The 24924-nt window shown below is 35.7% G+C and overlaps 2 protein-coding genes across 2 annotated transcripts; both read left to right on the top strand.

The window, feature by feature from the left end:
- The first annotated feature begins 1476 nt into the window (after positions 1 to 1476).
- On the top strand, positions 1477 to 4341 carry LOC114389440 (probable WRKY transcription factor 21). The gene is made up of 3 exons (XM_028350117.1): positions 1477 to 2985; positions 3073 to 3198; positions 3872 to 4341. Exons 1-3 carry the CDS (start codon positions 2189 to 2191, stop codon positions 4014 to 4016), a joined length of 1068 nt encoding a protein of 355 aa, XP_028205918.1. The 5' UTR covers positions 1477 to 2188; the 3' UTR covers positions 4017 to 4341.
- Positions 4342 to 13665: 9324 nt separating this feature from the next.
- On the top strand, positions 13666 to 15139 carry LOC114389431 (histone H1-like). Its single transcript, XM_028350106.1, has 2 exons — positions 13666 to 13969; positions 14068 to 15139. The coding sequence occupies exons 1-2, from the start codon at positions 13790 to 13792 to the stop codon at positions 14794 to 14796; spliced, it is 909 nt and encodes a 302-aa protein (XP_028205907.1). The 5' UTR covers positions 13666 to 13789; the 3' UTR covers positions 14797 to 15139.
- The last annotated feature ends 9785 nt before the right edge of the window (positions 15140 to 24924 follow it).

Below are 24924 nucleotides of genomic sequence, written 5' to 3'. Positions count from 1 at the left end.
ATGATAGATGAGCGACAAAAATAACTTAATTTAAATTGATTATTTTAATTTAATATTTTTAATCTCTTATTTTTATAAAATCAATAGTTCAACCAATTTCCTTTTATTGCATGAGTGTTTTCATGCTACTACCTACTTTGGGTGATGAAATCCAAAAAATACTAAACTCATTTTGATGGTACTCTAGCAAAAACATAAAAAAAAAAAAAGGTATAAAGCGATTGAGTTGAGACGAATTAATCATAAGAAAGAATCAAGGAGATATGAGATTTCAATAATTCTATGTCTAATCGATAAAATAATATATACTAATATTCATATGTTTAATGAATAATTGAACAGTAGGATTGTTTGAGATTTCATAGAATCTATTTAAAAAAATATAATCTTGTTATGTTAGGAAAGAAAGGTTGAATTTTTTTTATCTGATCAAGATGTTATAGTTTCTCAAATTTTCAAAGCCAAATATTATTGTAATGGGAATTTTCTTCATGCTCGCTAGGGTCATAATTTTATTTCTTAAAAAAACTCATTTTATTATTAACTAAAAAAATATAGTTTAGGAATCATTTCCTCTACAATATTGAAAGTTTTTTCGTAGAAAATAAAAAGATTTAATGGTTTTGTAGGTTCCTCCAAACCTGTGAATCTTTCTTTCGTTGAAAATCTCCTATTACTAAAGAGGATATTTTTCATAATTTTTGTTATTCGGAAGTAACTGTTTCACTATTGAATATGCCCTTAATCATATATTATTTTACTTAAATTATCTTTTAATGCGTTTATAGTTTATTTATGATAACTTATAACTTATGTTTAAATAAGTCTAACTTATTTTATTATCCATTAAGATGAAATAATATTTATGTCTTGCTGTCCGCATCAAAAAGAGATGCCTTATTAAATTTTGACAACATCAAATTTCTTGTTATTCGTATAAAAAGAACATCTTAATATATATATTACATGGGTTAAGAGAGGTGAATTTTTTAAACTAATATAAGTAATTTAAAGTATGCTAGTTTGGAGAAAAAAAAAGAATAAAATAAATAATAAAATGATATGAAATTTATATTTTATATTTTTTCAATTTTTTATTATTTTCTCCCTATGTGGAACGGACCAATTCAATTTTTTAAAGACGTTACATTCAACAAATTTGTAATGATTCTACGCGGAAAGCACGCAGGGCACAAGCCACAAGGTAATAAGTCCAAAATTCGAAACTTAAAGGAAAAAAAACAATCTGAAATACTCCATTGAATAGATAAGTGAAAGAAGTAGTAGTAAAAGTGAAGTGAAAAATATTAATTAAAGCTGAAATAAGGGATGAAAAAGAATAACAAAGGTCTTCGTGTGGAACCCACCTTCAAATCTGTGACAGAGACGCCAGTTTCATTTCTCTGCTCCTCTTCCTTTGTGCATTTTTGCTTATTTAAACTAACTCATCTTTCTTCTTCTTCTCTCTCCCTCTCGCAAGAGCTACAAAATATAATAATAATATATATATATATATATATATATATATATATATATATGTTTTTTTTTCCTTCTCTTCCTGCTTAGGACTTTAAGTAATTATATATATAATTATATTTTTATATATATTATATATACTCTAAAGTTGGAAGCTTTTTATTCTTATGTATGATGGTTGTGTTGTGTGAGTTCTCAAGGGAAGCAAAGTCCTATCTTTCACACCTTTCAGTCTCAACCGTGGGAAGAAGAATCTAGGGTTTAACAGCACCACCCCAAGTCCATCAAGGTCTGTGCTTTGGTGCTTCTTTTTTTTTTTTTGTTTTGTTTTGTTTTTTCTTTCTCACTGGGAAATTGGGTCGATTTTTTTTTTTTGTCGGAAGGAGGATATGCTGCAACTTGTGAGGTACCCTCAGTTTGTTCTGATTCCAAGGTTGTTCCTTGTTGCCAAAAAACATTGCTTTTTTTCTTCATGAGTTGGAATTTTGAGACTTTAACCTGAAATTCTGTTTTTGTGGCTCCTTGTCTGGTGAAAAAATGGGATTTTTTTTCATCTGGGTCGTTTTATCTGCCACATAGGGCTGAATGTCTGATATGTTTGTGGATAAGTGGGGTGATTTTTTAGTATTCTGGTGTTTTACTTGTTTGGTTTAGTTCTGCCCCTTGTTTGGGGACTTAGTTTTTTTTTTATTAATTTTTTTTAGAGGCTAATATGGAAGAGGTTGAGCAAGCTAATAGAGTAGCTGTTGAAAGCTGTCATAGGGTTCTGAGTTTGTTGTCTCAACCAAGGGATCAGGTTCAGCATAGGAATTTAATGGTGGAAACTGGGGAAGCTGTGGTGAGGTTCAAGAAAGTTGTTTCCTTGCTTCACAGTGGTATGGGTCATGCAAGAGTGAGGAAGGTTAAAAACCCTCAAATCCCCTTTTCCCACCAAAGCATCTTCTTAGACAACCCCAATTGCAAAACCATCAACAACCATCACTTCAAAAATCTGCAGTTTCCCCAAACCAGCTTCCCTGACAATTCAATTCAGGAACTTGGTTCAACCATTAAGAATTCACTCTCTCTTGGACAACCCTCTTTGGAATTGAGCTCCAATGGGAAAAGTCCTCTTCACCTCACACAGCAGGCTTCATCAAATCACTATCACTTCTTTCAGCAGCAGCAACAACAGCAACAGCAAAGGCTGTTGCTGCAGCAGCAGCAACAACAACAACAACAAATGAAGCATCAAGCAGAAATGATGTTCCGAAGGAACAACAGTGGCATAAACCTGAATTTTGACAGTACTAGCTGCACACCAACAATGTCATCCACTAGGTCTTTTATCTCTTCCTTGAGCATAGATGGAAGTGTGGCTAACTTGGATGGAAGTGCCTTCCATTTAATCGGAGCTCCACACTCTTCTGATCAGAATTCCCAGCAGCACAAGAGAAAGTGTTCTGCCAGAGGTGATGAGGGAAGCTTGAAATGTGGGAGCAGTGCTAGATGCCATTGCTCTAAGAAGAGGTTAACACATTCCATTAATTTCTGTTATTTCAAAGGTTTTATTAGTCCTTCTAATGTGTCACTAATAATTCTCTGTGTTTTCCACAGGAAACATAGAGTGAAGAGGGCAATTAAGGTGCCCGCTATCAGCAACAAACTTGCAGATATCCCTCCTGATGATTATTCGTGGAGGAAGTATGGGCAGAAGCCAATCAAGGGCTCTCCTCACCCTAGGTATGTTCTAGCTCTGCTTTCAGAGATTTGATTGATTCAAGGGACACCACATGATTATAATTGTGCTATATTGACTTTGTAAAGCTTCTGAGCTACCTTGTTATTTCTGACTATTATTACCCTGTTTGGCACGCATTTATGATTCTATCTTTCTTTTTATAGCATTGAAGTTAAGTGCAAATAAGGAAGATATACTAGAGCCTGTAGAGCATTTTAATTTTCGTATTCTTTAATTTTCGAGCGTGTGAATATGTCACTAATAATTTGATCGGATTCCCGTCTATGTAAGTAATTTGTTCTTGTATTCAGGCTGATGAGGACATTATAGACTTGGGATGATTGAAATTGTCCTTGAATTTTCATGTGATGTCTGCAACAATCTCAACATCTTCTAGCACAAATCTTGCATCCACAGTTCTATGTAGTACTTTGCTGTAGATTAACTACAAAAAAAATTTCGTGGCTCTTCTATTTTCTGTCCTGGAAGCATGTTTGAGAAATTATTCTTGCATTTCGTAGTCTTGGCATATACTCCTTCCTGATAACTCATATAACTGTAAGGTTCATGCTCTTCTATTATTTGCACCTTATTGGTAATCAGGTGAAAGGTGAAGGTGAAACACATGTTTTATGTTTGAGAAAACCGACCATAATTCCCCCTTTTTATTTTCAGGGGATATTATAAGTGCAGCAGCATGAGAGGGTGTCCTGCAAGGAAGCATGTTGAGAGGTGCTTGGAAGAGCCTACCATGCTAATTGTTACCTATGAAGGCGAACATAACCACCCCAAGTTACCAACACAATCTGCAAATGCATGAACTATGTGGAGAGCTTAACCAGATCAAGCCCATCATTCAATTTGTCAAAACCTCTCTGTGATTGGCTTGAGATGCTGCTGTACATATTTTAAGTGATGCAAACAAGCAGGGATGATGGATATTGTTGGCGCAGATTTTGTCTTTTGGATAGTTTGGCTAACCAGCCGTTTTATTTAGAGGGTGAGGATGAGGATCACTGATTAAATGAACAAAGTCTGTAAAATTAGCTAGTTTCAATTCGTAAGAACTATTTCATCTTTCTTAAGCCTGTTATAAACATCTCAAGGTTTTCTAAATGAATGAAAATGCCTTTGAAAAATGGTAATATTCTTCGTAAAATTTGGGTTTTGATTTAACTTGATTTTTAATCACATTCTAATGGGGTGAGAGTTATCTATCCTCACATTCAAATAATATTTTGGTTATATCATTAGTTAATGTGACATTTTAAAAACACATTTTTCATGTCGAGGACTTAACATCCCTAACATGAAGTTTGCATGTTGAATATTTATGGATGGTTCCATAATGAGTGACTCGATAACAATTATTAGGATAAGTGATCCTTCTGTATGTTACAACAACCTAGGCCAATTCAAGAAAAAAACATGGTATGGCACCTGCTAGTGATAATGGATGCCAACAAGTTTGGTAACGACCGATATTCCTTTTCATCTGTTTCGTAGGTTGAAGCAGTTTTAGGACCATCAAGTCCCTCGATGGAACATGGATGTCGTGTAATAATTTCAAAGTTGGACCTTTGAACAGGGTGAAATGAATGGCACACCCTCCTTGATTTGCATTATCAACATGCAAAGTTTCATTCGGGTTGTTACTTCTTCTAATAGAAAGTGTATATTAGCTTGTGGAAGTTTCTCAGCAGAGCATGTGAGTTGTGAGGGGACCAATATGGGCATTCATGCTCGATCATTGTTTTCTTGGGTCCAATGTGTTATCAACGTTATTAGAGAATAAGTTCTATCTTTTGCCTTCAGTGCCCGTGAACCATTGGCATTTTATAATCAATTACTTCTTTCAATATTATAAAAACAAATTTAGGGACGGGGAAAATGTACTTGGATTAATGGCTGCATCTAGCATTAAGTGATTAGGATGAAGTATCAAATAGTGTAGTCTCTTGTAAGATCTATAATTGGAAAAGGGATGCTACTAAACATTCTAGACAGAGAGATATGCTAAAAACTTCAGTTATTCTGTAAAAGACTCCATTGTGATCATTATAACACGGACAACTTATGCTAATTTTTTGTGTTATTTTTCAATTAGAAGCAAAATTTTATCTTAGTAACTTATGTCAGTTACCATTAAGTGTGGAAATTAGTCGGTGAGAAATTATTTTATTTTAGTATGTAATCTTAACTTCAAGTTTTATGTATGTAGTTATTTTAAATATTTGAAGAAACAACTAGGATTCAATTTTTGTAGGATTGTTTCCAATAAAAGAATATTGTGATCTATATAAAAAATAACTAATGTTGATTTTTTTATGTAAACCTTAATTCACTCAAATTATGAATAAAATTCTATTTTTTTATTGGCAAAGAAAATCAAAAGCATTTAAGAAATTGTATTCAAGTATTTTCTTGTAACAGTTAGACACTTACACTAATCTTCAACTAGAACAAGCGTGGTGCAAGGTCTCAGCTGCCCTGATCAACTTTGGATTTGATATGGGAAGAAAAATGAAGACCGTATAATATGGTTCAATTCTAACCTAGGATGAATGAGGGTAGACTTTATGTTTCAACAGATTGATGATGATTTCCTCAAAGTTTCTAGCCTTTGATAGAAATAAAGTACAATGTGTCAACTATCATTGGTGGTTACTGGTGGTAGTCTAAACAAGAGTACTTAATTAGTCAAATCAGGAACCACCACGTAGCAATCGCATTAAGCCTTTCATTACACGATGACGCAAGAGAAAACCAATTGCTGATAGTTTCTTGCCAACTTTGCTTTCTTAATCTTTCAGTGTACATAAAGACATTTTTAGTTTTTTAACCCTCACTTTCTCCAAAATATCTTAAATAGTTTGTGTTTTTGGTACATAAAATATCGTAAATAGTTTGGCTTTGAATTTTTTTTTTCTATTTTAAAACTTTGTATAAAAATATTGAAAACAAAAAGTAATAAAAAAATTCATTATTTCCTGTAGAGTTTTTTTTTCTCAAATCAACCAGAAAGCTCGAGTTTATTGTGTCTCCGTTTTAATGAATTGGGTCAAGTCCATTGGGCTGAAGCTTGTCTTCTGCCTTATAGGGTGTTGCTAGGTGCACCCATCAGTGTTGTTGGTGTATCCAACATTTAATATGAATGGACAAAAATACCCCTGCTTTAAATTTAAAAAGAAATAGCGTGCACCCAGCATCCCTTACACATTTTGTTTCTTCTTCTTCCCTGCCCCGTTTTGTTCCTCGTTGTGTCACCATTTCCTCCACGTTTGGCCGTTGGAGCTTCTTCTCCTCCTTTGGGTGTCGATATTGAGGACCTGCATTGAAAGGGCTGCTCCACCGTCGAGGTAAGTTTCTTCTCCTTGTTAATGGCATTTTCATTTTCGGTTTTTGTATGCTTACGGATGTAGTTGATCCGTATTAGAAATAGGAATTAGTTTATTTATACGGATGTAGTTGATTCGTATTAGAAAATAGAAATAGGAATGAGGTAACGTTCATACGGATGAAGTTCATCTGTGTGAAGGTTTTAATTTTTTTTTTGGAAAAAAATTTATTTGTTTTGAAAAATGTTTTTAAATAGGATTTGTATTTCTTTGTTTTGCATTTAAAATAGGTATCTTTTGTGTTTATAAAAATAATATGTATGATTGCATGGTGGTATGAAATAATTTTAAAGTTTAATAGTAAATAATTTTTTTTTTTGTTTGAGTAATAAATGAGTAATTTAACATATTAATAATAAAAAAATAAAACTTTAACGAATTAAAAAAAATCAAAAAACCCATACGGATGAACTTCATTCGTATGCTTTATACGGATGAAGTTCAACTTCATCCGTATAAATCATATGTGAAAAATGATTACCACTCAGCCAAAAAAGTTAGAAAACCGTGTACCTCTGACGAAATCGAACCAACAACCGCAACAATCATCGATCTGTAACACTTTCACCTCCATCGAACCGCTACCTCTCTCAGCAATGGAAAACCAACACAAAAGGGAGAAAGGGAAGCACAAAACCATAAACGTGTAAAAAAAAAGAACATAAAAAACAACTTAAAAAGGAGCAACATGCCAGGGGCATTTTGGGCATTAATAAAGAATGATGGGTGCACCTAGTAACACCCTGCCTTATATTCAAATCAAGTTCTTCTACCCATTGTCCATGAGAGTTGCTATTGGCACTACCAAACTTTTTAATGACACTACCCACGTGGGTACCTTTTAGCATTATTCTGAAAATGCCTTTTTGACAAAAACGCAATAGAATTATGATTCCATTATATATTTTTGGGGTGAAAAAAATTACATAACAGAATCATGATTCCATTGTGTAATTTTTTCACACCCAAAAAATACACAACAAAGTCATGATTCCAATGTATAATTTTTTTACTCCCAAAAAATACACAACGGAATCATGAGTTCATTGTACAATTTTTTTTGCCCCTAAAAAACAATAAAATCATGATTCTATTATGCAATTTTTCCACCCCTAAAAATATACAAGGAAAGTACATTTTCATTGTGTTATGTGTTGAAAAACACAATGAAATCATACTTTCATTGTGTATTTTCTTGTTTTGTAAAAAAAACACAATGGAAGTATGATTTCGTTGTGTTTCTCAACCCATAACACAATGAAAACATAATTTCATTGTGTAAAAAAATGAAATAAATAAATAACTTACAACAACAATTTGACAAAAGAGATGAAGGAGAAATGAGAGGACAAGTTGAAGGGAGAAGAGATTGGGCGCATAGGGGGGGGGGAGTTGAGCAAATAGGAAAAAAATGGAGAAGGGTTTAGGGTGTAGGAAAAAGAGAGAAAGATAAAATGAACAATTTGTTATGATTGGTAGTGACAATAACAATGTTCATTGCCCATTAAAGTTTGTTTTGAAGCCTTAAGCCAACATTAGTTCATGACTACTTGAATATTATTATCTTAACAATCAAGTCCTTATATCTATGAAAAAATAGATCATATATTGATAGTGTAAAATAATTTAATATTATTATTCAATTATAAATCACCAAGGACAATGAATTTATTTATTTTTTCAATAACTAACTTAAAAGTCATACTAATAATAATTTTTAATTAATTAAGCATATAAAAAATTACATTGACAATACATAACAATTAAACTTATAATTAATCATAATAATGACACATAAATACAGTGATTGAAACAAAAAATGTAGAACTTAAAAAATTCTTAATATTTTGTCAAAATTCAAACAACCAATTGTAAGCATAAATGTAACCTTTGAAACTTTTTAAAAGTATGGTGTTTCTATACTTACTCAAAACATGACTTCTAATGCTCCTAATGCTCCTAATGCTAAAAGTGACTAGGATGCCATCATGATAATCATAGTACTCAATATCAATTAATCATTCTTCCTTAATCAATAAATCTAGGATTACATTGTACATACATCTTATTTTGTAGAATGCCATTTTTTTCTATTTTTATTTTTATGTTTAACCCATCACAAATCAATCCAGATTGATATAGTTCTTGAATCACACCAACTTGTGCCAAAATAATTTGGATCTAAATTTTATTGATGACAATTGCTAAATGCAGTTCCCTATTTGCTAAGTGCACTCCTTTTTCATATTTTTTTCTTCCAACATTCCTCTATGCAGGAAATGTCTTAACATTCTTCATAAGATCTATCTAAGGGAAAAAGAGTGAAAAGTCAAAGAATAAATCCCTATTTCTCACAAAATGGCAGGCATACCATTTAGGTCGACTAATAAATTAGGACCGTATCCACAAGGACTCGTGCAATATCAACCAAAATTGTGCAAAATTCATTAACTAAGACAAAGAATTAATAAATGGATATTCGAGGATAGTTTGATTCAATTGAAATAAAGATTAACAACTAAAATAAGAACTAAAATTTAATAAAACTCTTTTTGGGATTTTCCACGAACACATAGTAGGCAATAACCGGAGTTAAGAAAACAATGGAAAATGTTGGGATTTGACTTCACTAAAACATCTTCTCATGTGTCAACAATACTAATTAATCAAGCTATAGCATCAAAGTTGCCATCAACCCACAAATTTACACTAACTCTAATTCCTTAGATAGAAAGAGTCCGAATTCCTTAATTAAACTATCAATCCCTTAAGTAGCTTGACCAAGTAACTTGCTTTAACCCAAAAGGTTTTTAGATGGCTAATATTCGTTACTCCATCCCTATAATATAAGGTATATTGATAACTGCTAAATATGAGTTATTTTGATAATAAAAATATATTGAAAATATCTTTGAAAATATTTATTTAGCAGTTATCTTTGGCTTAAATATTAAGATTTGATATTTTTCTTATTTATGACTTGCAAATATGAAAATGAGAGATTAAAAAAGAAAAAGATTGAGAAAATATCCAAAATATCAGGAAGTCTCAGAAAGATATGATTAAAAGCAAAACAAATCCAAAAAATATCAAAAAATATCACTGAGGAAGATTTTTAGCATCAGGCCCAAGTCCACTACAACAACTATAAAAGGGAGTCAAGCCAAGCATAAGAAACAAGACCACAAGACCCCTCTAGTAGGGGTTTCATTTACTCCCTTCCTTTCTTCCACTCATCTTATCCCATCAGTTCTTATACCACATCCATGGTAAAACCCTTAGTGGCCATGAGTGGCTAAACCCTTAGTTAAGACCTAACAGGCCTAAAAGCCAAGCGATGTATGATGTACTAAGTATTTATTAATGCAAAGGTATTTTCTATTCTATTATCTTTTCTGCTTTTATCTTGCATTATTCATCTTTATATTATGTTAGAGGTTAGACGCTCGGGAGAGGGTAACTTCTAAATAAGATTTAAAGAAGGTATGTGTGCATTGGTGGAGTTAGACACTCAGAAGAGGGTAACTTCTAATAGAACAAAAAGAAAGGATTTCATAAGAAATCATTGCTAGGAATAGAACGATAATTTTATGCCCATGCATTCTTGCAAACATCTAGAATTCATACTTCATGCATTTTATTTGTTAAGTCTTTGCAAAGGAATTTGGAAGATAGATAAATAAAATAGGTTTGTCATGGTGAGGAATCAGAGACAAGTAAATGAACAGATGTGGGTAGAATAAAATCACCTAAATTGATGAAGAAAAATCATAAACTCGTAGGTCCCAACATTATCACGTTCTTGATTTTATTTCTTTTATCTTTTATTTTTTATCTTATCTTATATTTCCTTTTCTTATTTTTATCTTAATCTTTTATTTTATTTTATTTTTTATTTTCTTTATCCTCTTTTAATTTAAATCTTTTATTTTTATCTTTAAATCTTTATCTTATCTACTATATTTTCTTATCTTTATTTTAAGTTCTTTATGTGTTACTTTTAAATTGGGTTTGCATTAATCTAAGTATAAACAAAGTCCCTGTGAATTTGACACTCGGACTTCTGGGTACTTTACTACTTGTTACAAATTTGATACACTTGCCAACGAGTTAACATGTATTAGTTGTATTTTTCAGGTCAAGGATAAAGATCATTTCCCAATAACATTCACACCAAATCAATAATCAAAAAGAGGCCAATCCAATAACAACATTAAGAACAAAAAAACACACGATAATATTAAACTATGAACTTGAATAAACAGCTTAGAGGATTACATAAGAGTTGGTTGGTTACATCAAACCCCAACAAAGGGAAATTTACCTATTCATGAAAAGAAAAAAAGAAATGAAAGAGATAAAAAGATGAAGAACCCGTGGAGAAAAGCTTCAAGAACATGCACACTTTCCAAAGATGATGCCTGTGACATTCTCTTAGAAAACAAAGTTTAGTTAAAACCTCTTATCATTGCCTTAAATAGGCCCTCACATGTGTGCCTTTTAAATTACCACATGATACCATGGGAGCCCCATTTTTTCCCGACTTAAGCGTCACTTTATTTGATGAAGATTTAGGTGTTTGAAGTTGGCACTTAAGCACCACAAAAGTCATGCTTAAGCCTAAGATGATGTGCTCACAATAATGATTCTTCAAGATTTCCTTGCTTTGATCCCACCATCAACTATCACTTGAATCCTCTTACTTCTAAGTTAAATTAAACTAAAATTAAATGAAAACTCATGCAATTAACTATTTAAAAGCTACTCTAATTTATTCACAAATTAATTATTAAAAAGGGCAAACAAAGCTTACAAGTGTTGGATTATTAAGATAATTATCTTCAATATAATGATTTAATTTAAGTCCTCAAGGCAATTATCACTATTCTACATCAAAAGGTGCTTACACGACTAAGATAGTGTAAGTTGCAAACAAAAAAATGTTTTATTTGATCTTTGACATTGGATTTAGAGTACTAATCAAGAAAGATAAGCAAAATTTTCTATCAGTCTTAAGTGACTAGTTGATGACAAATATTTAATGCTACATTAAATGCTACAATTAATACTCCAACTTTAATAGATCAATAGATGCATAAAGAAGACATTTTACAATTGAAATTACATCTTCTAATTCTAGTTTTTTTTTTCAATTTAAAAAGTATGTAAGCACAATATTGTTTTAAAATAGTGTTTTGTTTTGACACAAAATAAAAAATTTATGAAAATTGCTTAAGATGTAGTTTTTTTGGATCAACAGATTTTTATTGCGAAACTATTTTTAATTTTGAGGATAAGAATTCTGCCTTGTAGGTGCAATAGGTCGAGATTCATCCAAAAAGATATTTAAATGCACTAACTCATACTTGACATTTCTTTGACAATTAATTAAAACTTATGTATGTTTGCAAAAATATTGTGAGATTGTCAAGTAAATATCAAATAATATTATTATATTTTATATATTAACAATACATACCATCATCCAAAAATATTAAGTAGAAGTTGCATTTCTATTTCATAGAATACATGTGTAAATAAAAATGTGATGCTTAATTTTCAAATGATATTTATTATCATAATTGTCTAAGCCTTAAACGACTCACATACAATTGATTAGAGTTTTAACTAAGGATAAATATAATAAATAATTCACATGAATAGTCTTAATATTTTGTCAATTGAGCAATCTTAAATCCCATGAAAGATGTTTGGGTTGCTTTAATAGTATATGTTATCACCGTAACATCTTTTCACAAAAAATGGAACTTGAATAATAATATAACCAATAGCAGTATTGTAGAAGACCCAAATCTTATATTTCAAACAGAGATAGTCATTTGAGTCATGTTGTGTGACAATACAACAGAAAATAAACATAACAAATATGCATATTGGGAGCAAACTCTTAGGATACTAATGTGCATATGGTTGTATAGTGAACTTGTTTAGAATAATATTATGTATATTGTGTATGGTGTTTTTATTTTATTTTATAAGATAGCATAACACGTACTTTTATCACAGGAATTCATTTATAAACAACAATAACTAAATATAAAGAAATTTCAAACAGTTCATGTCACCAATTGATAGGTGGATCAAGTTGCCAACCTTTACATCAAGTGTAACACAAACTTAATTGAACATATCAATGCCTATCCTATGTAGATCAAGCAATCTAGCACCGCATATGCAACGTATTTGTAAATTTGTATAATTCAAGTATGAATTGAATCAAATGAGTGGAATGGTGTTGGGCAACAAAGTAGCTTTGTATCCAATCTGCATAGTCTTGCACAACAAAGTATTCACTTGCCTTTTAAAGCACTAATATCAAGAAAACAAACTTTTTGTGACAACGAAATTTTAGGACTGTAATTACAATATCATTAAACACCATTACATTGCTGCAATATTGAATTTGAACAAATGAATGTCAATTCAGCATAATATAAGAGAAACTACAATGTTCTGCACACAATAGGTAGCCACACATGTTCTTTGGTTAGACTTTGTTCAACTTCAAGGACTTTCTAAGCAATCATTCCATACCCAAATCTAATCGGATTTTCATAATTCTTGATGCAATGGCATCCTCTGTTAACCTATTTTCACGAGTGGTGAATTGATCACACCCCCAGGCAAAGCATTCCCCTGAATCAGTGAAAAACCTTGATAACATCACAAGAAACCCTACTCATGACCATTGAGCCTTCAAAACCAAATTTCTCCCAAACCACTGATCCATTCAGCACAGTGAAACCCTCATCAGAAAGCTCAAATAATAAGCTAAAAGACTCAAAAGACCCCACTGAAATTCATCAACCAGAGCCGGAGTAATTGGCAAATGAATCGAGCTTAGAAACACACACCAAAAGCAAGCTATAGCACCCAAAACATTCCAAGCAGCCTCCCCCATGGAACAACCGTTGATAAAAGCCACATCCAATGGCTCACATTCAAACTAAAACAAGGCTTGAATCCGTGTGAGGGTCCCGTGGACCAATCAGAAATAAGTATTTGGATATAGTCTCTCACACACTTGACTATTTAAACCATCAAAATTCTCTCATCTTCACTCACACCAAAATTTGCCAATTGCCATTTCAATCCCCAGTTTCTTCTTCAACGTCCTCTTACGAGCAGATCCCAATTCTCCTTCCCAGTTTCAAACCCTAATTCCCTCATTCCCATGGCCTCAGAAGAGCCCACTGTCGCGGTGGAACCCGCTCCCGAACCTGCCACCGCCGAGCCTCCCCCGGAGGAGAAGGAGGAGCCCAAACCTGAAGCCAAGGCTAAGAAAACCAAGGAACCCAAACCTAAAAAGGTTTCCAGACCACGCAACCCTCCCACTCATCCTTCCTACGAGGAGGTTCGATCCGAACCACAATTCTTAATTTTCTCCATTTTCCTCTCAGAATTTGTTTGTGATCTGATTAATTTGGATCTAATTTTGATTTTCTTTTGCAGATGATTAAAGACGCAATTACCTCGCTGAAGGAGAAAACCGGTTCGAGCCAACACGCGATTGCGAAGTTCATCGAGGAGAAGCACAAGCAGCTTCCACCGAACTTCAGGAAGCTTCTTCTCTACCATTTGAAGAAACTTGTAGCCGCTGGAAAACTCGTCAAAGTCAAAGGCTCCTTCAAGCTCCCACCTACCCGACCTTCTGCATCTTCTTCTTCTTCGCCGGCGAAGAAGAAGAAGCCCGCACCTGCTAAGCCCCAACCCAAGCCCAAGCCTAAGCCTAAGCCCAAGCCCGCTGCTAAAGCCAAGGACACTAAGGCAACTAAGTCAAAGGCACCAGCTAAGCCCAAGGCAGCTGCTAAGCCTAAAGCCAAAGCTCCAGCCAAGCCCAAGCCCGCCCCTAAACCAAAGGCTGCTGCTGCTGCTGCTTCCAAGCCCAAGCCTGCTGCCGCCAAGCCCAAAGGGACTAAGCCAGCTGCCAAGCCCAAGCCCAAGCCCGCTGCTAAAACAAAGGCTGCTGCTGCCAAGCCCGCGGCAAAGCCCAAAGCGAAGCCCGCCAAGGCTTCAAGGACGTCGACACGGACTTCACCAGGGAAGAAAGCAGCTCCTGCTGCGAAGCCGGCAGCGAAGAAAGTAGCGCCTGCTAAGAAAGCGCCAGTGAAGAGTGTGAAACCAAAGAGTGTAAAGTCTCCAGCGAAAAAGGCTACGGCTAAGAGAGGGGGTAGGAAGTGAGAATGTGGTGGGTAGAGTGGTTTTAGGGTTAGTTTTGTGAAGTTCTTTGTCCTCTTGGTGGTGTAGTTGGGGTTACAGATGATCCTATAATATATGAAATCTGATTTTATGAAACCTTTGTTTTTTTTTTCTTTTATTTAGTTTGAATTTTTTCTTTGGTTCGACCTTAGGGAGTAGATTAAAAAAAGCTTCTAGCTCTGCTTTTCAGCTAAATGAGTTAATCATAAAATGTATCTTATAGAGTATGAGGTTTCTCTGCGTTATAGTACCTTTGATGGATCAATGTAGTATAAGCACCTTTTTCACATGAATGGATTTGTAGTATATGCTTTCTGTGTATGAAGTATGAAATTTGCCTTTAAGATGCCATTGGTGTCTCTATGATATGAGTTGATATGCCTGCATTTGCTTGATTGACCTTCTTGTATGAATTGATTAGCAATTGATTGTTTGCATCTCAACTTCTTCCTTGGCTTTAGTTGATTTTTTTTTTTCAGTGCAATTTCTGTAATTTCAATGCATCCTGGATGCTTGAATCTGTTACAATGTTATGCTTTTGTTTTAATGGTATAATAGAGTTATTCTTTTTCAAAAAGTTTTTGTGCGTATGGTTGTAGCTGCTTATTCAGTTTAATAACCAGAATGAATTTTGGTTAATTTTTGGACTTCGATTTATCTGAAGATATGCGGTAATAAAGGAATTGGTTAAGAGTGATTTTTACGCTGATGTGGTAACCACCTAGTGGAATGACAGGAGTGGTGAGGAAATAATTTAAAGATGGTTTACAACAAAATTCTTATCCTATTGCTTTCGTATGATTGTTTAGACTTGGGTGTGGAAAGTTATAGGAAGTATGTGTTCAAATTGTCTTTTATGCAATAAGGAAGAGCAAAATTAGTATCAGGCATACAAAGATGAAATTGAAAGGAATGTGTAAATGGTTGATGTTTTCATTTCTATTAGGGATCATGTTCAGTTTTAGTAGTCCATTTACTTTTTTCTGTGTTTTAGTATATAGCAGATATGCTTTAAGAGTTGTCACAATGGGAGGTGATGAAACGTCTGAACACTGATGGTTTAAAACTTTCAGCAAAATTGAAAATTGGCAACTATTGTGAGGTTTTGTTTAAAATTTTGTTTCCTTTCTTTGAATCATTTTGAAGACAGGGTAATGCAGTGAATAGCAGGATGAAATTATCTTTAGGGGATTACTCATGATTTCTTCGGGGTATTGGCTTTTGTTTCTGATGGATGGTATTTCTTTAGAAAAAGTAAATGAAAATCATAATTTGATGATTATTCTCCTAACCGGACCTTGTCACTTTATGTTTTTTACCTTACTCCTAGCTATTGCATATCACTTGCAGAATTAATCCCTTTTCACAATGACTACTTGGTGTTGGACTACATCTGGATTGTTGTGTTACTACATCTTCGTGGTAAGGATAGACTGCATTAAATAAAGATTTGTTATGCCTTATTAGGAGTTAGTCATCAACCTATGAAGGTTTGATGTTTTCTTCTGATAATTGTATTAAGAGTTTTGGGGAAAACGGGATTGTGAGTATTTGTGGTTGTGGATTTTAGTGTTAATGGAATGCATTTGCATTGATTCCGGTGAAGGGATCAATATGTGATAGTAATTGTCTAAATGACTTTGATTCTATATCTAGTTATATAAGAGTTAAGACCATGAACTGAGGACATGCTCTATTGTCGATTTTGTGGTGGTTTACTAAATATTTTGCAATGTTTTTGTTGGTGAGTTTGCTGATTTCTGCTTCTGTAATTTCTATCTGCTTTGCTTCATCTTGCAGCAGCATGAACCTCTGAATGAGCTTCGTTTATTAACCAAACAACATTCCAGCTTGAAGCAATTCATGGTCTCCATCCCTATCTTGCAACAACCTTCCAGCAAGAGGCTTCATCACCATCTGTGCTCCCCTGCTCTCCAATTGTTGTGTAAGTTTACTATTGTTTCACTCCATCAAGCTTCACATTTTTTTCACACTTAAAATTTTTTTTGATAAGTGAAATTGTTGTTTCGAATCTGGTGAAGTTTTTTTGTGCCAAAATCACTGAATTATAACTGGAATCTGTGTGTTTTTGTTTTAAACTACATGCTACTTTTTAGTTAATTGTGAACCATATCAGAAACTAATTAGGCTTGATAAACATCATTTATTAATTGCCGAGCAATGATATATCTAGTACTGAAATTCCTACAGCATTGCAATATTATTCCCCAAATCGCAAGGCCAAAAGTGAATCAGTTTACCACTCAAAAAGCATGTAGATGTAGCAATTATGCATCCATATTTGTCTTGTCGGCCTCATTATATGAACAAGCAATGTCCTGGTGGGTTGTCTCATTAATATACGAACAAAATGTTATTTATAGTTGTTAGGGAGTGCATATTATTTCCATTGTAGAGTGTCAGTATATGTAAGCTTTTGACATGTTCTTTTCTAGGTAGTGTGTGTGTTGTTCATGCTAGAGAGCACCACCCACTGATGAGTCCTAAAGATAGATAGGGATTTAAGAAACCTCAGCAAGCCTATTCTTAGATGCGTAAACCTTGGTGTAGTAAGAAGGATACTACACCTATTTATATTATGGTGCCCATAGTGGTTAGCATACTACGACAACAATGGTGGTGGTCCACCCTGTGACATGTCAGGTGGCAGTGTGTATCACCTTGTGGATGTGCATGTTTGTGGTGGCGCTTGCAACCATGATATTTCAGAGAATGGTGTACCCTTTGCTGTTGCTACACGTCTGAGTCCACGTCTCTAACATGTCAGAAGGTGGTGCTCTCTTGTTGTGACCATGCATTTGTACGTTGATGGATCTTGAAGAGCTTTAAGGTTTCTATTGTTAGGGGGCACATTTCTTGCTGTCCAATGTTACACTTGGTTTGTTGGCCCAGATGCAGGGGTGATGTTCGATCCATTTGATCAACAGTTGCATAGAAGTCAACTGTGTGGACGAGGGCTTGTGACACTAGTTGGTCAGCACAGGCTGAATGAGTGATGAATGTCAGAATGTGACGTAGGGTGCCAAGAGGTGCAAGTACTTGTGATGGCCGTCCCGTGGAGGCTGGACAGTTCACAGCCCCTCTAGCGCTAAACTAAGAGGCTCGAGGTAATGGTTGGCCCATAGAAGCCGCAAACTTCATGTGTGTTTTAATATCTCTACTGTTCAGGTTATATCAATCCCACTTAGCAAGCAAATGATAAATGATAGTGTTATGAACAGAAGTGATAATGCTGGGTTCGAGGCCAGCACCTCCAGAAATAAGGGGGGAGAAGAACAGAGAAAAGCAGAAAGGAGAGGAACTTTGCTATTTTCATTCATGCCTGATTTGGTTATTTACATAGGTATTTATAGAATTCTTGCTAACAGAATAGGATTGGATTACTTGCAAGAATATTCTGCACTAACAGAATTTAATATTCTGCACTAACAGAATTTGTCGTATTTGTCGTATTTGTCTAGCTATCGGGAACAATTCCAAATCAAGCTATATACGATATTGGTGGTGCTGCATATGCTGAACATGAAATCCCCGAGCTGCCCTCAAGCATAGTCTCGAAGGTAAGCTGGTCTTGTGACTCTCCTATTGGGCTTTTCCTTGATCTGCACCCTTGTATGTTCTGCTTGGACCTCTGCTGATTGTTCTGTTTGCACCCTATCACTTTCCCTATCAGATAGTTACTAATAATAAAAATTTATTAGTAACCGTGTTGGTCCTTATTGGTGTGGATTTCTGTCATGCTGACAAATGAACGAGAGAGCTAGATGATGAAGTATAAGATTTGCTTGAGGAATAGAAATCATGTACTGACTAGATGGTGCTTAAGTCTAGAATTGGGTGAATTCCAAGTTCTATGGCCTAGGCCACTCTTTCCCCTGAGCCTTGACTGGGGGGCTTGTTCCAGTATGCCAAAAGACCTACATCACTTAGGAGTCAAGGCCAAAGGTAGTTTATAAAAACCCTTCCCTCAATCCATTGAGGTGCATTTTAATAAGGACAAAACCATGATGGGCCACCGAGTACCAAAGTGGACAATAACTTGGATGTGGTTACCCTAACGATCTTGGTAGACTTGAGGTCGGAACAACAAGCATGATAATTTTGGATGACATTTCCAATTTTAGTGGCTGTCTGTTATTTCATATAATTTTATGTAAATTAGAATTTTGGCTATTACAAAGTTTCCATCTCTGCTAAACTATTTTGAATAATGTCCCTAAAAATATTCATTTGAAAGAGCCAATAAAGAGGCATAAAAGTGGGCTTTCTCTAATTAGACAAGTAGGGACTAGATTCATGTACCTGCCCCTTGGTGACAGCAGAAGCATGGTTATCTGATAGATTGCTAGCTTTTTGCCCATGAAAACTCAATATGCTGTTTAAGAGCCTGTTCTTTAGCTTTAATTTCTGTCATAGTTGTCAATCCCACATAGTGGCACGGAGCGACCAACCTTAAAAATTTTATAGCAGGTTGGAGGATGGTTGCTGTTCTAACCAATTAGAATTAAAAAAATTAAAGGTTAAACTTAGAAGTTAGAACAGAGCACAAGACAGTGAGATGAGATACCTGTGTTGAAGAGATCATGAAACAGAACAACTCAGGGACGGAACAAAGCAAGGAAGCAAACATGTCACGATTGGCCAGGAATGGTGACAGGTTCACCAGAAAATGCCCGCGAAGGTCTCATGAATTATCGAAAACTATGGAGAGCCAAGGGTGCAAAGTTGGGGGTCACCAACTGTCACAGCTGGCAAGAAAATGTTGGGAAATGCTGGAAATGTTGCATGGAAGGATGGGTGTATGTCGAAAAGGAGAACAGTTGGCCCTACTTCATAACAGACTAACAGAGGCACACAAGTGAATGAGAAATTAGGGTTCAGCTCTGATTCAATGGTGTCGGAATCCCAAATCGATCCTCTAAAACAGTCCTAGGCGATGCTGCTTTATGCCGCTTCATGGTTAAAATGGGATTTTTGTGACCCACTTCAGTAATGCCCGTGCCAGCTGTGATTTTGTCGGCTATTGCTGCTGCAATGACCGTTACTTCAAATTGCGACACTATTCAATTTTCGTAGCATGCTCCATCTGTTCCATGACACGATTTAGCGATAGCGTTGTAATTTGGTGCTATCGACAACTATGTTCAATAAAAAGAGTAGTTACTCAGAATAAATGTTGATTTCTTTCCTAAACATGAGTTAAGATGTTGGCAGTGGGCCATCCCGTTCCATTTCCTTTCTTGACTACTCAGTACTAACTAGAAAATACTAGCATGAAACAGAGTCAGTTATGAGGCAGCACACTTCTTTTCATATTTATAAAGATTTTATGTTGTGTATGAATTTATCTTGGCATATGTCAGTGGAAAGAGTCAGGGCTAAAACTAAATTACCATGAAATTGTTTTTAAACTAATGGTCTTTTTGGTATGAAGGACAGAAAATTTAAATTTGAATTAAAGGGAAAGTGGAACTGTGGAAGGAAATAAAATTTTTAATTTTTGTATTTGGAATTCAACTTTTCTCCTTTTTATTTTCACTTTTCCCCCAACTAAACAAAAGAAAATATATGGTCATCTGTATTTTCTTCCCTTTGATTCAAACATACCATAAATGTGATCATAATTGTGAGTTTTCTTTTAGAATTAGAGATTCACTGTTAGATCTTCTGTTGATTGCATGGTTATCAAAATTGCGAGCCAACTCATAAAATCGTTTGAGTTTACATTCCTACACCAACGAAATGGGTTAACTCGTTTGTAAACTTGTTTTTGAGTAAGCTTGTGCAAACTCATGTCGTGAGTTTAGGGGTGATTCAAGGAGCTCAGTTGGGCATTAAAATATAGCCCAAAACCACACTGGTTGTGTGCATTTTTGGATTGTGATTTATGCAGAACAGACCTAGGGCACAATTTGTGTCGCACAACCAGATCTGTGATGGTGTTTTCCCAGCTGTGTTTTGAGTCTTGACGTTCTCTCATTCTCCTCTGTTTTGGTGCAACCAAATTTGCATCTGTAGTGGTGTTTTTTCCCAGCTTTGTTTTGGGTCTTGACATTCTCTCCCATTCTCCTCTGTTTTGGAGCCACCAGATTTGCATTTGTAGTGGTGTTTTTAATTTTTTAGTTTTTGCTATATTTCTATATTATAGAGTTTAAATGTTGATTATTATGTTATTTATTGGTATTTTAATATATTTCTTTTTTTTTGAAAGGCCACAAAATATTATATATATATAATTTCAAAGAAACAAAGCAGCACCAGAGGTACTGCTGGTGGTTGATACATCTTAAGACATAGGAAAAAAGCCCATCAAAACAAAACTGAGAAAACTCAGATACACCCTTCCCAAACATAACTAAAGAAATACATTAGCCAAAGTATCGCACTATATTGGACGACCAATAGTTAAAGGAGTCATTAAAGTGCCCGTCTCTGGTTTTCAACCAAGACCACAACAGGAAAAGGGAATCTTCCATCACTTTTGTAGGATCGAAACTCTTGCCTTGGAAGACCAAAGAATTCCTATGCTGCCATATTGTGGAAGTTAAAGCAATCCACCAACAACGTCGGCGAGTTTGGTTAATGGCAGATCCAAAACCATCACAGAATTGAATGAAATGATCTGCTGGGGATGCTGCTAAGGGGCCAGCCAACTTAATCCAACTCATAGACTCCCACCATAAAACAGTAGTGACTTTACAATGGAAAAACAGGTGACCAGCCTCCTCTTGATGAGATCTACATAAAGGGCATGTTTGATCTTGGATGGATATATTTCTTTTTAAGAGATTGTATCTAGTGGGTAACCTGTTTTTTAAAATTCTCCAAGCGAAAACTGCAGCTCTAGGGGGAATGTTAAGTCTCCAAAACAAGTTGTAGATATTTGGCTGAGGAATATCTCTATTAACAGAGATTAGCAGTCTGTAGGCTGACTTAGAAGAGTAAATCCCCGAAGGATCTGCTGACCAACGCAAGGAATCCTTCACATGAGGTTGGATCTGGACATTACTGATCAGCTCCATAAATGTCACAGCTTCTGTATGTTCATGATCAAAGAGGTTTCTTCTCCATTTTAAGTCCCATCGCCAAGTACCGTGGGATAAGCTACCCATATCACAAATCTTACTATTCTGCTGTCTACTGATGAGGAACATCTGGTTAAACTGCTGATCCAGGTTAGAACCAGTCCCCAACCATTTGTCCTTCCAGAAGTTAATTAAACTCCCATCCCCTACCTTCCATTCCATGTGCTGGGTAATAGGGCTAAATTCAGGCTGCTTAACTAACTTTCTGAGGTCCTTCCACCATTGAGAATGCCAAGGCCTGTCTCTGCCATTGATTAGATCTGTCCAGCCCCCGTACTTGGATGATAAAGTTCGAACCCAAAGCTGATCTTGGTTAGAAGATAAATCCCAAATCCATCTTCCCAACAAGGCTGCATTGAATCTATTAATGTCCTTGATCCCAAGGCCTCCAAACTCCTTGGGGAGGCATATAGTGTTCCAATTTACCCATGCTATTTTCTTATGTTCAGAATCCCCCCCCCCATAGAAAGTTCCTTTGCAAGGAAATCACTCTTCGGACCACCTTATGAGGAATTTTGAAAAAAGACAGGAGATATATAGGAAGAGCATTGAGGACAGAGTTAATCAAAGAGACCTTCCCAGCCATAGATAGAAATCTCTGATTCCACTTGGACAGCTTTGATTCGAATTTTTTGATGAGAGGTTCCCACACCATCCAGCTAGAATGCTTAGCCCCTAAAGGAATCCCCAGATATAGAAAAGGGGTCTCCATGGTTCTGCAATTAAGGAACCGAGCTGCCTCTTGAACCCAATTGGAGCGAGCCCCGAAAATTCCAACACTGCTTTTGGAAAAGTTGATCTTCAGCCCTGATGCCAATTCAAATCCTCTAAGCATTGTCTTCATAACAATTACGTTGTCCCAAGTAGCTTCTCCCACAAAAATGGTATCATCCGCATATTGCAGAATATTTATTGGGACCTTCTGCTTCCCTACCAGGTAGCTGCTATAAAGGCCTTTGTTCAGAGCTGTCCTCATCATACCATTCAAACCCTCAGCCACAATGTTAAAGAGTAACGGGGCTAAAGGGTCCCCTTGCCTCAATCCCCTTGATGGAGCAAATTCTTTTGAGGGGCTGCCATTTATAAGAATGGAAATAGTAGCTGATTGGTTGCAAGCCTTAATCCATCTCCTCCATTTGAGGCAGAATCCCATTCGCTCCATCATATAATCCAAAAAGGACCATGAAACAGTGTCATAGGCCTTTGCAAAATCCACTTTAAACACCAGGGCTGGCTTCTTACTTCTTTTAGCTTCCTCCAGAACTTCATTGAGGATTAAAATTCCATGAAGGATGTGTCTATCCTTTATGAACGCAGTTTGTCTCTCATCAATGAGGGCAGGCATCACTCTCCTTAACCTGTTAGCCAGTAATTTAGCTATGATCTTATACATACACCCAATGAGGGAAATGGGCCTGTAATCATCAAAGGACTGTGGGTGATGTGTTTTTGGAATTAAAGCCAGGAAGGATGCATTACTACCCTTAGGAAAGCTACCATTAGCATGAAACTCATCCACAAACCTCCCAAAATCTGGTTTTAAGACCCCCCAAAACTCCTTAATGAAATTAAAATTGAAACCATCGGGCCCAGGGCATCTATCTCCACAGCAGCTCCATACAGCCTCCTTAATTTCAGGTTCTGAAAAAGGTGCAGTCAAATCCTCCCTTTGAGTTGAATTAATTGTGTTGAATTGGACCCCATCCAAGGTAGGTCTATCCACTTTTTCCTCTGTGAATCTGGCATTAAAGAAATTAACAGCTTCTTGTTTAATCAAGTTTGGTTGCTGGACCCATGTATCTTCAACAAAGATACCTTGAATTGCGTTGTAGTGTCTCCTGAAGTTGATGGATTTGTGAAAAAATGCAGTGTTGCTATCCCCCTCTTTGAGCCATTTAATTCTAGATTTTTGCCTCAGAATTGATTCATGAGCAAGAGAAACCTCCCACAATTCCTGCTGAGTGGATTTCATTGCCTTGACTTCATCAACCCCCAGAGTTCTGACCTGAGCTATAGAATCAAACTGGTGCAGCTGCTGCTTCAATTGATCCACTTTGTTCTTATGACTATCCCCATACTGAATACTCCAACTTTTTAGACTGGATTTTAGGGTCTTCAGCTTGTTTTTCAAAACGATACTCCCCCAGCCTGATTGCATTTCCCCACTCCACACTTGCTTAACCAGAGCTTTATACTGATTATTTTTCATCCAGCAATCCATGACTCTGAAAGGCCTGGGACCCCAATCCAGCATATCAGTTTTCAAAAGGATTGGACAGTGGTCCGAATAGTCTCTATTAAGCACATGTTGAGAGGAATCAGGCCATTTAGTGAACCACTGAGCAGATACCAGACATCTATCAAGTCTGCTCCTTGCAGAACCATTTGGTCTACACCAAGTGAAAATACTGCCATAGCTTTTAATTTCGTGAAGGTCTGTATCAGCTATCCATTCATTGAAGCCATCCCTGTCATGAACACCCACAAACCTCTGGGAGGAACCAATTCTTTCATCCATACTTCTTATACTATTGAAATCCCCCAGGAAACACCAAGCAGTCTCAGGGTTAGAGGCTTTTAGCTGCTTCAAATGATCCCACAATTCTCTCTTCCCAGCTATATCACACGGAGCATACACATTCACTATGTTCACCAGCGTGTTGTCCTTAGTCCATCTTCCTGTCAACAACAAAAAATTCATACCCTTCACCCTCCTAACTACTTCAAAGGCTAGAGAATTCCACAAGCAAAGTAGACCTCCAGCAGTGTTAATTGAAGGAACAAAATCCCAGGATACATTAGCATCTCCCCAAATAGACTGACAAGCATTCTTAGTAACAGACTCTTTCTTAGTTTCCTGCAAACAGACTAAATCCACCTTATGTTTTATATTGAGCTTACGGATAGCAGCCCACTTCACCCCCCTCCCCAAGCCTCTACAATTATATGATAAGATTATCATTAGCACAACTGTCATGTCCCTTCTCTGCTACCAGGTCAGAAT

The sequence above is a fragment of the Glycine soja genome, chromosome 2 (assembly GCF_004193775.1).
Source record: "Glycine soja cultivar W05 chromosome 2, ASM419377v2, whole genome shotgun sequence".
NCBI classification, from domain to species: Eukaryota; Viridiplantae; Streptophyta; class Magnoliopsida; order Fabales; family Fabaceae; genus Glycine; species Glycine soja.
The sequence above is the reverse complement of the archived record's forward strand: the minus strand, read 5'-3'. Positions and strand labels throughout refer to the sequence as shown.

Bases quoted from the DNA above. Each gene is read 5' to 3' on its own strand.
- LOC114389431 (XM_028350106.1), top strand. From the start codon at position 13,790: ATGGCCTCAGAAGAGCCCACTGTCGCGGTGGAACCCGCTCCCGAACCT. The intron at 13,970-14,067 runs GTTCGATCCGAA...TTTCTTTTGCAG, and splicing joins CTCATCCTTCCTACGAGGAG to ATGATTAAAGACGCAATTAC.
- LOC114389440 (XM_028350117.1), top strand. From the start codon at position 2,189: ATGGAAGAGGTTGAGCAAGCTAATAGAGTAGCTGTTGAAAGCTGTCAT. The intron at 2,986-3,072 runs GTTAACACATTC...TGTTTTCCACAG, and splicing joins TGCCATTGCTCTAAGAAGAG to GAAACATAGAGTGAAGAGGG. The intron at 3,199-3,871 runs GTATGTTCTAGC...TTTTATTTTCAG, and splicing joins AAGGGCTCTCCTCACCCTAG to GGGATATTATAAGTGCAGCA.